This window comes from Gadus macrocephalus, chromosome 12 (genome assembly GCF_031168955.1).
Source record: "Gadus macrocephalus chromosome 12, ASM3116895v1".
NCBI lineage: Eukaryota > Metazoa > Chordata > Actinopteri > Gadiformes > Gadidae > Gadus > Gadus macrocephalus.
Window position 1 is genome coordinate 16,639,641 of NC_082393.1, and position 17,030 is coordinate 16,656,670.

The 17,030-nt window shown below is 46.6% G+C and overlaps 1 protein-coding gene across 3 annotated transcripts; it reads right to left on the bottom strand.

Moving 5' to 3' along the window:
- Positions 1 to 590: 590 nt before the first annotated feature.
- lrrc41 (leucine rich repeat containing 41) lies at positions 591 to 10,407 on the bottom strand. 3 transcript variants are annotated; one of them, XM_060066867.1, is made up of 10 exons: positions 9,517 to 10,402; positions 7,416 to 7,502; positions 6,912 to 6,970; positions 6,058 to 6,829; positions 5,526 to 5,762; positions 5,117 to 5,281; positions 3,337 to 3,435; positions 2,869 to 2,997; positions 1,845 to 1,917; positions 591 to 1,310 (listed from the first exon to the last, which is right to left on the bottom strand). In XM_060066867.1, the coding sequence occupies exons 1-10, from the start codon at positions 9,653 to 9,655 to the stop codon at positions 1,091 to 1,093; spliced, it is 1,980 nt and encodes a 659-aa protein (XP_059922850.1). In that variant the 5' UTR covers positions 9,656 to 10,402; the 3' UTR covers positions 591 to 1,090. The 3 variants fall into 3 exon arrangements, with proteins under 3 accessions (XP_059922850.1, XP_059922852.1, XP_059922851.1); XM_060066869.1 differs by having other exon boundaries at positions 6,802 to 6,829; positions 9,517 to 10,400; XM_060066868.1 differs by lacking the exon at positions 2,869 to 2,997 and having other exon boundaries at positions 9,517 to 10,407.
- Positions 10,408 to 17,030: the final 6,623 nt, after the last annotated feature.

Here is a 17,030-nt window from a genome sequence, read left to right on the forward strand (position 1 = left end):
AACTAATCTGGGATCCAGCAGTCCTGTTAGAACAGAACCGCTGGGGGCAGATGGCATGGAGCCGGGGCTGGAAACCAGAAACGGCAAGAGGCGGAGTTATGCCTTGCTTCCTGTTTCGCTACTGAGATATTTTACAGGGGAAAGCCAGTCTACACGTTGTTGGTTTAAAACTGGACGAACACCTTTTCTGCTGGCCGAGATTGTGCTGCGCAATATGTGCCTACAGATCCCAGGCCATTGATCAAAACAACTATGGAGAGAAATAAAGTCTAATGCCACATTCTTTCAGATTTGTGTTGGTCTGCTATGAGATCCGAGTTATTAATCTTGTCTGATTTGTGAAAGTACAATGCAACTGAAACCCTATTTACTGGAATGATTCCAAAAATCATCCCAACATCTAGTTTAATTCTACAATTGTAACCGTTCAAATTGTATTTTTCAATTCTGTTACAAATGTGTGCCATCAGCAAAGACCTTAGGCACATTGACACTGCATTTGTCTTAAGGCTGTGACCTCAACAAATTCATTAAAATTAACTTATTAAACATTCATATAACAGATTAATGCTAAGGTTCCATGTCGTCAATATGTCAACATTCATGTTTTATTGCTGAGTACCATTCCATTACAGAAAAACGAGTGAGCAATTAATTGCATTTTTACCCCTTGTGTGGTGTGATTAGCCGTTACAAGCAGTTTAGGAAATCTGCCCCTTATGACATCACAGGTGGGCGTGTCCACCTAGATGTGTGCTTGATAGATCAGTCTACCAGCCTACCCAGTGGACTGTAGCAAACGTTGCTCATCTATCTGTCACATCTAGGTGGACACGCCCACCTGTGATGTCATAAGGGGCAGCTTTCCAAAACGACTTGTAACGGCTAATCACACCACACCTGGTGGCATGTCATGGGACACTTTAAGAAAAGGGGCAAGGGGTGGATGTGAGAGCTACAGATTCTTAGCTCCTCACATTCTCATTGAAATATCTCCAAAAAAACTGAAACCATTTTGATTGGTCTTTCTACAAAACAGGTCTTTCCAAAAAGTTTTTTGGGGAGTACATATTTGGCCACCAGTTTTGTTTCACATATTGCTTATGTGGTCAGCCATTGTGTTTCTGGATTTCCATCCATCAGTCTGAAAGTCACAGAGTGGGCGAAGTGTCTGCAGTGCATCATGCCAGGTCTCTCGGTCACGGTCCCAAGGGTTCTTCCTGAGGTCAAGGGTCAGTCGCTGCTGTGGGGGATGCATCTGCAGCCGCTGTCCCAACTCCAACAGCTCAGCTGGCTGTATAAAGTTCGAGCTGTCCAGGGTCAAAAGACAAGTTAAGGAAGAAAATGGCTGGTTACAATCAGGTTCTAGCGTGAAGACGAACTTGGAACATGCAAATGAGCTCCACCCCTGAATTTCACTGGAAGTAGGCTGCTACCATCCTATCCTAGCCTCGTGTTTGAGTTTGCATTACACAATGGGCAGCAATTGATTCCCAAATATGGGCATTACTTTGTTCAAAAAACTCCAGCCAATCGGGTTAAAATAATTAAGTGATGCTCTTGAACTCTTCAAAAAATCTGGTTGGACTCTGAGTAAAGCAAAAATATATTCTCTAAAAAAGCCCTTGTTTATCCGTTCACTATAAGGCTTCCCTTACTTGAAAACTAAACATATCCTATCGCCACATGCCACAGCTCCTTGAGCTTCCACTTTTGTGGTTTCGATTGTACCAGTCATGAAATCTCTATCAAGGCTACAGACTCTCAGTCCCTGCTCAGCAGTCTTGAACATGGAATTATTATTTTATAAAGCCTTTCTAAAGGATCATAATTCCAACACTTGCCTTATGTCCAGCCTTTTCACCGCACTGGCAGGCGATCCCGTGAAGAGCTCTGCAAGCGTTGGGGCGCTCTTTGCTGTCGGTGCAAGCAGACATGAGGATTGTTTAATTTACCAGGCCCTTAAAGAATTACATTGGGATCTGTCCCCCATCATGTTCAATCTAATTGACAAATGCAGACAGTATTGAGCAAGAGCGCTTCAGCCATTGCAGCTGCAAGCGGGCAGCAATGTAACGCTATGGGGCAGCAGCAACCTGTCAATGCACCTCCTCTAAAATCGCTTGTTTTTGCCAGTGATCGGCTCAGATTGTTGTGACAACTTTGTGAAAGGTACCCCTTCCATCAAAATAACATCTTTCCTTTCGCTTGATCTGGTTTGTTTGTTATTCTGTCTAACCTTGCTCAGGGAGAAGTCTCTCTGAAATCTCGCAAAAGTTAAGTTGTTGCAAGAAGAGAACGGTGGAAAGGAGAGTTAGTGGGGGAGGCCTGGCAAGAGATGTTGTGTTGGACTACAGAAAGAAGCGCTTAGTGTTATCAAAAATATAGATTTAGGGTAGAAGGGTTGAGTGTGTGACAGGGAAATGTCCTGCAACAACTTAACTTAAATTTCCTTCAACAGGCTGTTTCAAGCCTGAGGTAAAGAAAGGTTAAATTAGGCAGTAAGGATCCTTTCGGAATGTTGTCAGACACATTAATGATCTGAGCCTGTCAGTGGCAAAAACCAGCACTTTAAGAGGACATGCATTGAAATAGCGCTATTAACCCGTTGGGTTCTAGGCTGAAACGGTTGAAGCGCCATCAGTTCTTGCTGGATTTTCATAAAATTGTCATTGTCACATTATTTAATAAGACTCCAAATGAATGCAAAATAGGGTCAAGGTTGAAAAACACTGAAGTAATCCTTTAACAAGATGTATAGGGATTCATGCAGGGAAGGAAAGTAATATTTGTATTGGTAGGTTGTTGCAGATGCCCTTGTATTATTAAAGAAATCAACAAAAAAAAAAAAATTCAAATTGTGATTACCGAGGCGATTCTGCGACAGGTCGAGGGACCGAAGGGAACGCACTTGCTTCAGGGAATCTATAAATTGTTGTAAATAGGACTCTCTGTCACTGCACCTTTCGAGCAGCCTGCAATCCTTCAACGACAGCTCTGGATTGAAGAGGGAACAGGCTGATGTCAATGTATTGTATCCTTCTTACTTTGTTGTTTAGTTTGAGTTTGTCATGGATACCGTGCAAAAGCCTTTAGTCTCAACAAGAGGAAGTTCGTTGTACCTGATAATATCATCTTGCTAATTTCATCACATATCTGGTGAACCCCGATCAGGGATCAAGATTCAGAAAGAGTTAAGGATAATTGACTGGTAATCACTGGACTGCTGTACCTTCAGTATAATTGAAAACCTTTTTTGAAGCAACCTCTAGATTTAAACGTGATTGTACAAATGCATATCAATAATGTATCTTCTTGAAGTGAGCGATCCATTACCTTCCAACATGCAGTTTCGCAGAAGATTCAAGATGTCTTGGTGGCAATCAGCTAGGTTAAGGTCCTCCAAGTGGAGAGTTCGCAGGCGATGGTTGGACTCTAAAAACAGATAGACACAGCAGTATTGCATTGTTGACCTTGTCAAAGACGTTGGATACTTTAATCAATGCATCTTGGAAAGCGATGGATTCTGCTGTTGTAGGTTCTTTGGAAATAGAGAAATATTGGCTAAAATAAAGAGAGCAACATCGCTTTTGAGATTGAAAGGTAAAGGTCCCATGATTGGTTAAAGGTCCCATCCCATGTATTCTTTAATATAGGTATTAGTGGGCAACTAACACAGTATTCAAAGTCGTTCCCGAAATTCAGCCGTGGTCCAGAGTTACAGCCACTCCGAGCCAGTCGCACATAAAGCTTCCCCCAAATGCGCTGTTTTGGTGTCTGTAGCTATAATTCAAATGAGGAGGAGCGAGGCGGGTCAAGGAGGAGGGTGGGGGTGTGGCCCTGAGCAGCTTGCAGCCACGGTACCATGCGCTCTGTTTACAGTGGATATATCGCAACGGCGAGGCGCCGTTGCGAGGAGAAAGGGATTGTTGCCGGGCAGCGCTCGGCAGCGGGAAGCGGGGCTCAAGCGGGAGACATTCGCCGCCAACAATCCCTTTCTCCTCCATGTCGTGGTTCATGTTCTTGAGGGAGTCAAAGCCAAAGTTCCTTCCCCCAAATTCATTCTCAACCTTGGCTGAGATAGCCCCCACTAAGAGTCTCGTTGTAGAAATACCAGAGACGAGAGTCCGACGTGTTATGCGCAATAACACCAAAAGCAGAACGGTTATCCAAATAACAAGGAAGTGTACAACACTTGCGTTACAGTCCTGGAGCTCTATATCTAAAAAATAATATCATATAATACATAGATATCTATATCATATAATACATATTATCACGGCCAAAAGCTGTGTGCGCCTCCAGACGATATTATGAATCACAAACAACTTTGTCTGGTTCTGCGACGTCTCTGGTTCTTCCACTTTCACATCAATCTGAAGTAGACTGAACCGCGCGCTACCTGCTGCCCGCTGCCGGGCGGTGGTGCTTCGCGGCGATGGTGCCTCGCGGCAACCGGCGGCATGTCGCAGTTCATGTACTTCAGCGAGTCAAAGCCAAAGTTCCTTTCCCCCAATTCCTTCTCAACCATGGCTGAGATAACCCCCACTACAGTCTCGTTGTGGAAATACAAGAGACATCAAAGAACCGACAAGAAACACTTGCGTTGCAGTGTGTGTTCACACACACATGTGGCGCTCGCACGGTCGTGTCTCATTGGCGGGCCAACGTCTCTGGGCGGGCCAGGCAGAGTAAGGGGAGGAGCTTAGATGCTTTGTGACGACATACCTAAAGACATTCCAAATCAGCGCGCTTGAGCCTCCATTTTTTCAAAGGCGAGCAGAACAGCTAGTGCTCGTTTTACACCAAACGCAAGTTTTAGCCACTGGGGGACCATAGGCAGGCTAGGGGAACTCATATTTATGTTAGAAAACCTCATAAATTGAGATTTTCATGTCATGGGACCTTTAAGCCTTCTGAAAAAGGTCCCTGACAACGGTTCACAAGGAAGCAACTTCAGACTAAACAATTGAGGTTGATTGTCTGGCTACTGTTTTTCTTTTTAAGGATTAAACCAGATTTCCCTTTCACAAAGATGTATCGGGGGGGTACAGTGTTCCGCATAATGAACAACAAATGCATAAATGCAGTCACCCTACACAAGGTCAAACAATACCTGAGATGCTAGTTAGGAGATCCCGGTGGGAAGAGGAATTGGGCAGCCTGATCCCGGAGATGTGAAGCGACGTGAGATGGGGAGAGTGCTTCAACACTGCTGTAATGCTGTGTATGTCTGCCATCACTTGGGGGACTTTCACAGACAGTTTCCTTAGAGACAACTCTGTTCAAATGGTTCGAAAAATGTCAGTTAGTTTTACTTGATAGGACAGGCTAATTCCTTTTCCTATGTTGACCAAAAATCATAGGCTGAATTTGATAAACAGTGACACCCCAATAATAAGGTTCTCTGTTTTCGGTTCATCATAAAAGCTAAGCAAAGACTGCTATTTTATTTTCTCAAACATTTTACCTGAACTTCCTGCCTGGGATCCACTAAATAAATATCTTGTTTATACTCTGATCACCTTTGGGGTAAGTGGGCTCATGGGTCATCCCAGATCCATGTGGTCCGGGATCCACATCCAGCGGATGGATCTCCAGGGACAGTGAATGCAGGCCAGGGCAGGCGTCCAGCAGCAGCGCCATGAGGGCGCTCTGGGGCAGGACAGCCATGCCCAGATCCACCAGGGAGCTCCTGGATGTCTGCCACAGCTGTTTGAGAGATTTGGCCAACGACTTCACCTCAGACACCCTGAAGATCCCTGTGCATGAACATAAAAGCAGCATACATAATTTTTTTTTCTTCATGAATTACATTCATCTCATATACATGAGAATTATAATAGCAGTTAAATTAGGGTTCAGAAGTGTTCAGATGTTCCCTGACCATACTTCCACTGTTCAAGTAGAAGTTTAAACTAACAGTTGGATTCACTCTTGGTATCAACTGATAGATTGTGTCCACATTGTAGCCTAACGACAGCATAGTAAGAGACGAGTTTTATCTGTGCATTCAGTCCAGTCCACACAAACAATATTTATTTCCTGTGTACTTACAGCAGCTTTGTATAGTCAGAGAACGGAGGCAGAGCCATGTGGGTAGAAAAGGAACAAGCACACCGAGTGTGCTCCTTCCACACTCCCGTATCTGCAATGAACAGATCTGTCCACGGGGACACGAGCCGGTCAGACAGCTGCCGTAGAGAGCGAAGGCTTGACAAAGCAGCTCTGGCTCCACAGGGGACTGCAGTGTTTCCGCCCCCCGTTCCCGGAATGTGTCATCCAACTTTGGGCGTTTGCACGGCGAAACGTCTTCCTCGTTTTCCAGATCAACATATGTGCATGTTGCAATATTGTCAGCTGCTGCTGTTGGGTTTGCAACTAAGCTTGACCTGGGAACAGAGGTCAGCTGCTGATCTGCATGCCGAGATCCCCTGTCCTGAAGAATCCAGTTAAGCATGGCTGGATCTAGGCCATATATGATAAGCTCTTTGGCCTGCCCGTGGTCGAGGAGCCTATGCAGCACATATAATGCAAACTGCGATTCAGTTTTCAACAAATCTTTGTGGTGTTTAACATCTACAATGTCTACACTACCCTCTAAAATGGTCAACAGAGCTCTCTGCTCTTTGGCAAATGTTTGAAGGAATTGGGAGGGTCTAAGGTAGAATCGTTTGATGTACTTGGCCATGACCAAGAACAAGGTGGTGATATTGACATTAAAAATTTGTTTGGCAACCCCTTTGTATTTGAAGCCATAAAACATTAACTGAAAACATGTATCCATTGCTTCCTGCTTACTTCCATCTTCTGAATGCAAGTCTAGAACCTGGAAAGCAAAAGATGACAGATTAAGATAAATGTAGGATTGGCTAGGTCCTACTTTATATTTTTTAATGATTTAGACTTACACGGTGGGCACCTTTAATGTCTTGTAGTATCAGAACCCAGGCTGATTGAGTAGATATTCCTACAATTCACACAAATTCAGAACACTTTACAGATACGGACAGTTATTTAGTCAGTAAACACAAATGCATTGGGCCTTATAAAAAATTACAATGGAATTAAAATATTAGTCACATACATATTTATATTATAATATACTTAGTATACATTTGTACACGATTTAATGCAAATAGTATATTAATCTGCCATGTAGAATCTCCTTTAAATTAGATCTTGCAGTTACACAGGTAGGTTAAAGACGACTGTTTTTAATTAAAAGAAAAAGTGTAATGTAAAAAACATTTTAATCAGGAACATCGGTTATCTCAATCTACATGAAGATCCACGCGTAAGAGACTTTCCGGTGATCTGTGAGACGAGACTTCAGGGCATGTCTGGGACTAGTGTTGAGGTAAGGTTGTGCCAATGTGTGTAACAGCCAGATCAAGCTCATCAGAAGCACGTACCTCTTTGATTCAGGGCTGGCTGGAGCCTTATGAGGTCATATATACTCAGCTGAGGCAGAAGGTCCTTTATCAGAGACACAGGGAGCCCTGTGATGGACGAGTCGATCCCCCATCAATTTGGTAGAGACAATTTTATACTTTTTGTTATTAAACTATTGATTTCAGCAGGGTTTGTATCTTCGCACATCATGGCATGTAAATAGAAATTGACCACTGATTGTACATGACTAATGCAATCCCGGCTCAAAATCTACTGTCAGCTCTGCCCATCCTGCTTTTTGATCCCAAATTACTTAATCAACAAAGTATCCTTCAATATGAAAATAAACATTAATATCATAATTGAGTAAGATGCGCAGCTACTTCTTGTATTATGGGTGTATTATCTGATGTAAACATTGCAGAAATTCAAATTTTATTTCCATTATTCTCTCATAAGGTTATGCAATTCATATACAAGTCATTTTTAAAAGGTCCAATTTGTCCACAATTTCACTTAATGAGGTTTTCTAACATTAATATTAGTTCCCCTAGCCTGCATACGGTCCCCCAGTGGCTAGAAAAGACATTAGGTGTAAAATGCGCACTAGGTATCCTGCTCTGCCTTTGAAAAATTAAAGCTCAGACGCTCCGATTTCAAATTTGGCCCCAACTGTCTTCATAAGGTGCCAAGTTGCCTCCCCTTTCTCTGCCTTGCCCGCCCAGTTCTGCTGTTGGTGTAATGGCGCATAACACGCATTTGGTGAAAAGACTAGACTGCGGTTCTCTTACGTCTCTTGTCGTTGTGGGGGTTACCTCGGCCATGGTTGAGAAGGAATTGGGTGTAAGGAACATTGGCTTTAATTCCCTGAAGTCCAGATTGAACCGTGACATGGAGGAGAAAGGAATCGTTGCTCGCGTTTGTCTCCCACCTGAGCCCCACTGCCGGGGCTCCCTTTCTCCTCAATGTCGGCCGCCGAGATAACCCCCACCAAGAGGCTCGTTTTAGAACACGGCCAAAAGCTGTGTGCACCTCCGGATGATATTATGAATCCGAGCCATTGCGATACATCCACTAGCGCATGGTATCGCGGCCGCAAGCTACTCAGGGCCACATCCCCACCCTCCACCTTGACCCGCCATGGCACGTTTGTGGAACTCATTGTGGGACTGGCTCGTAGTGGCTGTAATTCTGAACTGTTTTTCGTATCCGTGCTTCCGTAAATTTACGGAAGGAGTCGCTAGTGTTTTACGTACGGACATGAATTTATTTACGGACAAAAGATGGGGGAGCGTATGATAATGGCCGTTTTTAGGAGACCGGTACTTTGGAACATGAGGATCGACATATACAGAGATAAAAACAAAACCAACCAGGCTTGGAAAGAGATCGGCGAGGAGTTTGGCCTGCCAGGTACTTGCATGTTTTGTGAAAAACATAAAAACTTGCATACGGTATCTCCGTAAAACGACGGCGAAAGTTACATTTTTTGAACGTATATTACGGACATACCGGACAGAAATTTTACGGAGGGGCGGAGTCTCGGAGGAAAAACAGACATTACGGAGAATCACATAGGAATGAATGGACTTTCGGTCCTTTCGGAGACGGTTGGATCGCATACGAGAATGTACGTATGTGGAAACGAGGCGGGAATTTCTTGAACGTATTCAAGTACTGTATTAGGGGCCCACTAACTCCCATATAAAAGCATCCATAAATTAGCATGCCATGGGACCTTTAACGTCCCATGTTTGCAGTGGAACACTGTTACCGTAATACCTGTTAAAAAGGAACGCCAAACAATTTGAGAGTTAGCGTGTCTATTGTTTACTGTCTGGCTGGCACCGGTAAAATCCCAAGACTCATTAGAGTTGTCATTAACCACGACCACCCCATTCAATGTGTTCCGGAGACACCACTTCAGTGTATTTGTATCGTAGCGTCTTTTAAAAACGAGTAATCGACTTCCACTCCGTCTAGCTCTGTGTTGACGTTTACTGGTATGATCACCACCAGGACCTCGTGTTTCAAAAATTCGTCCCAGTGCTCATCTGTACACGGATTAATGATGCAAAGGAATGATATCGACGATGACAGAGTCAGTGACAAATAGCCTACCTATGAGAGCGTCCACGTCAATGTCAGCTACATGTCGACTAGCCACACGGATGCAGATCAGCTTCAGACTGGAGAGAGGTCTCGGGGGCTCAGTCTTCGCTGCTAACTGCAGGACTTCTTCGGCATAGGCTTCATGCATTCTTCACAAAGGCATCACAATCATCAGTAACGGTGTCCTTCGTGGATGCGTGATTATGATGCTACTGACGCTTGGCAATTATGCTCCCTTCAAGTGCAATCGGAAGTATCGTATAAATACTATTTCATAATTTCTCAGTAGTCTGCGTTGTATTCAATTCACAGATCAGATATCTATTAGATTATAAGTTAACTTAGCAAACAAAAAAACAATGTTTGCTACCCCAAATTATTTCAAACGACCAACCTAGAGATAAACGTTTTGGTACAACCATGGGACTGGTGCGTTCAGGTACAAATGGAAGGTCTGCACTAGAAGCTGTATAATTCCATGTTGGGGTGCAATACTGATTGTATAATATTGAAGAAATACATGTGCAGGCTTCCACTCATAACATGGCTGCCAGGAACATGAGATGTTTCTCAATTCGCGTTATTTTCTGTACTTGTGTATTTGCTTTCTTGTGAAACGCCATCAGTAGCCCAAGTAGGCCTACTGTACCAATTCAAAGTACGCATCAAGTCAAGTACTGTCGTAAAACCCGGAAGTGTTCTCGACGCGTTCTTCAATTGGCCGTTTCATCCATAGATATATATATATATCTATGGTTTCATCATTCTTTGATAGGTCCATGGTTTCATCGAGGATGCATCGGATGGTTTTGTTTTCTTCGAGTAGGTATTGTAACAGTCAGGTCTATAACATATAGTGCCACTAGGTGGCGCCTTCCTTTTGTTTGTTGTGCAATTTTAACATTGAACCTGAAAAACTGCGCGTGCTCCTCCGCTCTGCTACGAGTAACGATAGTTATGTTATTATAACTCTAGTTCTATGATGGTAGGCGTAGCCGTCTAGGCTTCGCCTTATGGGCTTGTCCCGTGCACGCGCCTGCGCGCGCTGAAAATTCAAACTATGCACCTATCAGCGTGGGCACCGCCCACATTTCCCACGGTATCGTGTCTATATAACGCGGTGTATACCGTCGCTCATCCTCCACGCTTTTCTTTCAGCATTTGGAGGGTACAGCAGCAGGTGGGAAACTAGACGGCTACGCCTACAATCATAGAACTAGAGTTATAATAACATAACTATCGTTCTATTTCATGTAGGCTACGCCGTCTAGGCTTCGCCTTATGGGCTAAGGTGAAGCTGCGAGCGGAGCCCGATCATTGTACTCCTGCTGGACCCCAGTCAAAACGACCTAAGTCACCAGAGCACATTAATGCCGCGTTTCCACTGCAGGGTGCGGAACGGATCGGATCGCAAAGGTGCGGTAGGGAGGGGGCGGTATAGCCCAGCTCAGTTCCGAGGTCGCGTTTCCACTGCCGATGTAATGGGTATAAATATGTGTTGTAGTAAAAAGGTTTAAAATGTTTAATGCAGTAGATGAGTGCTTCAAAATGCAAAAACTGACTTTTCTCACTATTTTTATCTATTACCCATTTGCTCTGCCCTTTAAAGTTATAAAGTGATGCTGGTAAAATATGTTGTTTATTTCCATGTTTATCTAAAAAATGCATTATTCTTTATTTGCTACAAAATTATTCTAAAGAGCTAAATTAGGAAAGTTGTTGCAGAGTTTCTTTATTCCACCTCATTTTGTGTTCAATCTTTCGATGGTCGGTGTTCGATTGCTTTTGTTTTGCCTGGGTCAGCCTGTAGGGGGAATAGCGTGCTTGCCGTTTTTGCGGCCATTACAACTTTGGACTTGACCAGAACACTGCGTCCTCGTTGTTCATTCTATACCCCCCTCACAGGTAGGAACGGTGGTTGTGTAATTGCTTTTATATTTATATTTTAATGCTAGGGAACATGCCGAGAGGATTATAGCCAGGCATGGATTGTTTGAAGGGGTAGTTGGGTTAAACACGGGCGAGTCGCTCTGCCGTAGCGTGCTTGTTAGCATCCCACGGGCAGGCGCGTGGTAGGAAAGTGTCCGCCATTCCCTGACAATGCGTGTTGGCGCTGTGTTAATTTAATGTGTAAAATATAATATAAGTGTGAATAAGCTGGCACAGTATTCAGGTTAAGTGTCGTTAGACATTATTGTTAGTGTGTTTTAGCTGAAATAATACTTATTGAAGAAGGTGTTAAAGTTAAAAATACTTTTGAGAGGTTTATCATTTTTTTTAGTGAATAGCTATGGAAAGATGTCTTATGGTGGAAAGCTTTAAATGTAGTACTTAGTACTCAAACAATGCACACTTTAATATGCTGTTTATTTGAATGTTGTTTTGAAAGTGGTTTGGTTTTGCATGCTGTGAAAATGCCATTTTATGAATACTTTACAGATATATCTGGTATTTGGAATTGCATAAGATATGTACTGTTTGTTGAGAACACCATTACAACTTTGGACTTGACCACAACACTGCGTCCTCGTTGTTCATTCTATACCCCCCTCACAGGGGCGTAACACCGACAGTACCCTTTGTGGTAGGCCGGATGTCGATCGCCGCGGCAGCTACATAAACATCGTAAAAAACGTCTTCCTCCCCAAGAATGCAGACGAACGTCTCCACCTCCTTGTTCGCCCAAGCAAGCGTTTTACGCGACAAGTTAATTGTAAAGAATAATACCTCGAGGCTACTGTTCGTTTGTTTTTATCCCCGCGTCACCCGGAAGTGACGATTCTGTCGACCAATCAACAGAGGGGGGGTGTAGCTAGAATTTCACGGGACCCTTTCAGGCGTCTCGTCTCGTTTGCGGTACCCCAACGGAGCAGTCCCGAGAACGGGGCCGGAACGGGTACGGCAAAGTCCGGGTCACGCCCACTTTTGGCGGTGGAAACGTGACCCGACCCGCACCTTTGCGATCCGATCCGTTCCGCACCCTGCAGTGGAAACGCGCCATAAGACTCAAAAAGCCAAGGAAGTGTAAAACACAACAGCTTGATAAAAAACGAATTCCTCCTAGATCAAGCAAGGCAATGATCAAGGGAGAAAAAAGTGAGTCTGTAAAGACTCCGGCTCTAATCCGTGCTTAAGACTTGCCCCAACTCTGAGCACCTTTAAAACAAGACTGAAGACTTTTATGTTTGCTATAGCTTTCTGCTAAATCTTAAATACATTTAACTTTGCCTTTATTTTCTATTTTAATACTAAAATGCCTTTTTCTATTTTATGTTTGCTTTAGCTTTCAGCTAAATATCTATTATTTTATTTTATTGTATGACAATGTTTATATGTGAAGCACTTTGAGTCTGCCTTGTGTATGAAAAGTGCTATATAAATAAAGTTGCCTTGCCTTGCCTTGCCTTCATGGAACCCATGAAAAGGAAAAGAAAAACCAGAGCAACACGGTTTCCATTAGGTCCGCTACCACCGGGGGCTACCACCGGGGGCGGAGCTACGGAATCCGGCTCTCCAATAATGGGACTCTCTTGGCCGTTTCTCGGCGGGAGTGCCACACTGGTAAACAAAACCACCAGACAATTGGCGAGCCAATAGAAAACCCCCTAGCCTGTTTTTAATTTGAAAAAAGGTGGAAGAGTAAGACTGGTAATCAAGTCCAACTCGCCAGCCGGCGAGAGGAAATCCAACCACGCCGCTTTAAAGAACATGTCTATATTCCTAAGCCGTAAAAGGGGTCCCGGACTCCAGCACAGAGTTGCCGAGTGAGCCCCTGGACATGTCTAACATGTAAAAACTGACAAAGGGGCCGGGGGAAGACCATGACGCAGCCGCGCAGATGTCTTCCACCGAAACGCCCTTGAGTAGAGCCGTTGAAGCGGCCACGCTCAGTGTGGAGTGAGCTTTAACGCCCAACGGTGGCGCCAAGCCCTGCCGAGAGTAGGCTAAGCAAACACCCTCACATACCCAGCGAGAAAACCGCTGCTTAGAGAGAGCGCGGCCCCTGCTAGCGTCGCTATAACACACAAACAACTGTTGTGTGGAGCGGAACGCGGCAGAGCGATTCACGTACATAGCCAACGCCCGAACCGGGCACAGGAGATGCGCCTCCGCCTCACTAGAATGAGGCGGGAGGTTAAAAGCCTTAAGCACAATATCCCTCGACCGAAAAAAAACTATTAATGTTCTTCGGGAGGAACGCAGGATTAGGTCTGAGCAACGCGAAGGAGCTGTCCTCGTTTAGCAACAAGCAACTCGGGCTGACAGACAGAGCGGTTAGCTCACCGGCCCGCTTGGCAGAAACCAAGGCCAACAAGAGCGCCGTCTTAAATGACAGGTCATCCAAAGGGGCCTGAGAAAGAGGCTCGAAAGGATCCCTGGACAATCCGCGCAACACGGTGGGGAGATCCCAGCGTGGTGTAAGCACGCGTGAAACAGGCCTAACCCGTCTAGCCCCACGCAAGAATCTCTTGACCAGTGGATGGCTGAAGATCGGTCCACCATCACAGCCTGCATGGCCAGCCGAAACGGCTGCCGCATAGACCGTGATAGTGGAGAAGGCCAAACCTTTTTCCAATAAGTTTTGCAGAAAACGAAAGCACGCTTCCCACCTCGCATTGAGATGGGACAGCGTGGTTCGTCTCACACCAATTAGAGAAGGCGCACCACTTCGCCGCATAGAGAGAAGAAGTAGAAGGCGCACGAGCACTCTGAATAGTGTTGATAACCGTCTCAGGCAAACCTTTGCCCTGCAGGATCAACCTCTCAGGAGCCAAACCAACAGCCGTCCCGAGACATCGGGCGGGTGGTGCACCGTCCCGTGGGCCTGTGAAAGCGCATCCGGCCTGAACGGTACTGGCCAAGGCGCCGACCGCGAGAGCGCGGCCAGCTCTGGAAACGTCTGTGCCAACGCATCTACCCCCAACGGGGGAAGATCCCGAGGGCTGAGGGAGAACCACCACCTGCAGTGCGTGTTCTCCCTGGACGCGAAGAGGTCCACCTGCGCTGTCCCGAACCTCTGCCAGATCAGTCTGACAATGTCGGGATGTAACCGCCACTCGTCTCGGCGGGGACCGCCTTGAGACATGAGGTCCGCCCCAAAGTTCTGGGCGCCCGCGATATGCAGGGCTCTCAGACTGAGGAGATACTGATGAGCCCAAAGCCAGAGCTCGACCGCCTTTCGGTGGAGAGCAGGGGAGCGGACTCCCCCCTGTCTGTTGATGTACGCCGCCGCCGACACGCTGTCTGTCCTGATCAGAATGTGGCGGCTGCGCACCAGGTGAAAGAAATGCAACAGCACTTTCCTCACAGCGTTGAGCTCCAACACATTTATGTGTGCTGTAGGGGGCGTGCGACACTTGTCTCCGATCGAGTGAGAGAGGCACGTTCCTCCCCAACCCGTCAACGAGGCGTCCGTGAAGACCACTACGTAGGACGCCACCCTGCCCAGGGGAACACCCCTGAGAAGGGCGGAGGGTCCTTTCCAATATTCCAGGTCTGGCGACACCGAACGGGGAACGAGGAGCACCCTGAGCTTGTGTCGCCTGGGGTCCAACCGTTGGCGAGCAAACCACCGCTGGAGTCTGCGCATAAAAAGCAGACCCAGGGGGACCACGGGGTGGGCAGCTGCCATCAGCCCTAACAGGCGCATGGTGGACAGTGCGGTCACGTTTCTGCGAACGTGAAAACGGGAGAGCGCCGACAGGATGGCGTCTCGCCGAGGAGGCGAAAGCATCGCAGTCATGGTGGCCGAACAGGGACGTGGAAGTAAGCATCCTTGAGATCCAGGGATGTGAACCAATCGCCCTCTCTCACACACCGGAACAACGCTCCGACAGTGAGCATTCTGAACTTCCTTGTGGCAACGAATCTGTTGAACACGCGAAGATCCAGAATAGGTCTCTTTTCCCCTGACTTCTTGGAAACCAGGAAGTAGAGGGAATAAAACCCTAGGTGAGACTCGTAGGGGGGAACGACAGTGATGGCCCCCTTTACCAAGAGACATGCCACCTCTGCTGCTAGAGCCGTGCTCGCAGCCGGGTCCCGTAGCGTGGTCTCCACCAACCCCATAAAGGGTGGGGGACGACGCTTGAACTGTATGGGATGGCCCCATCTCAACGTGGTGTCCAACCACGATGGCAGAACGCACCGCTCTTGCCAACACGCATAGCGGTCGGAGAGAGGGCGAGCCGACAGCTGAGGAAGACCGTCCAGGAATAACCCGTATTCCTCTGCCCCTACCGTCTCCACACTGCGTGAGAACCAAGGGGGGCTTCCCATGAAGGGGAGGAGGCTCAGCGAGCGTAGGAGACGTAACAGAACTAGCCGCTGTAAAAACAACGAGCTGTCTAGACGTCGCGCTCGTGCCCGCTGAACAGGGAGCGAGCCGTCCAGCCGCAGCACCTGTGCGCATGCGCTGTCCGCAGGCTGTAGCCACAGCGCGCGGACCAGTCTCCTCACCTATAATGTGGGGAACCAGGAGACCGGTACAAGCGGCCGTATCCACGGGCTCGTGCAACGAGTCTCTGATCCGTCCACGAGGCTCCAAGGGACGCCGCTTCTTAGAAGCAGGTGAACCAGAGGCCATGTGAACACGCCGTCCGACCGCCACCCTACAGCCACCGGGCTGAGGGGGGGAAAGAGGCAACATGGAGGAGCGCACCACAAGCGTAGGACGCAGGTGGCCTGAGGAATATCGCTCTTTAGGTACCATGTACTGCCGTTCGGCCGAACGGTCTTTACTTTTTTCTTTAAAGGTCCCATGACATGAAAATCTCACTTTATGAGGTTTTCTAACATAAATATGAGTTCCCCTAGCCTGCCTATGGTCCCCCAATGGCTAAAACTTGCGTTTGGTGTAAAACGAGCACTAGCTGTTCTGCTCGCCTTTGAAAAAACGGAGGCTCAAGTCCGCTGATTTGGAATGTCTGTATTCATGACGTCATCAGGAATCTCAGCTCCTCCCCTTACTCTGCCTGGCCCGCCCAGAGACGTTGGCCCGCCAATGAGACTCGACCGTGCGAGCGCCACATGTGTGTGTGTGTGTGTGTGTGTGTGTGTGTGTGAATACACACACTGTAACGCAAGTGTTTCTTGTCGGTTCTTTGACGTGTCTTGTATTTCCACAACGAGACTGTTGTGGGGGTTATCTGAGCCATGGTTGAGAAGGAATTGGGGGAAAGGAACTTTGGCTTTGACTGGCTGAAGTACATGAACTGCGACATGCCGCCGGTTGCCGCGAGGCACCATCGCCCGGCAGCGGGCAGCCGGCAGCAGGCAGCGCCCGGTTCAGTCGACTTCAGGTTGATGTGAAAGTGGAAGAACCAGAGACGTTGCAGAACCCGACAAAGTCGTTTGTGATTCATAATATCGTCTGGAGGCGCACACAGCTTTTGGCCGTGATAATATGTATTAAATGATATAGATTTCTATGTATTATATGATATTATTTAGATATAGAGCTCCAGGACTGTAACGCAAGTGTTGTACACTTCCTTATTATTTGGATAACCGTTCTGCTTTTG

What these genes read in the sequence shown, in the direction of transcription:
- lrrc41 (XM_060066867.1), bottom strand. Translation starts at nt 9,655, where the DNA reads ATGCATGAAGCCTATGCCGAAGAAGTCCTGCAGTTAGCAGCGAAGACT. An exon ending in ACATTAAAGGTGCCCACCGT is followed by an intron (nt 6,830 to 6,911) that starts GTAAGTCTAAAT and finishes TTTGCTTTCCAG; the next exon opens with GTTCTAGACTTGCATTCAGA. An exon ending in TGAGCCCACTTACCCCAAAG is followed by an intron (nt 5,282 to 5,525) that starts GTGATCAGAGTA and finishes CCATTTGAACAG; the next exon opens with AGTTGTCTCTAAGGAAACTG.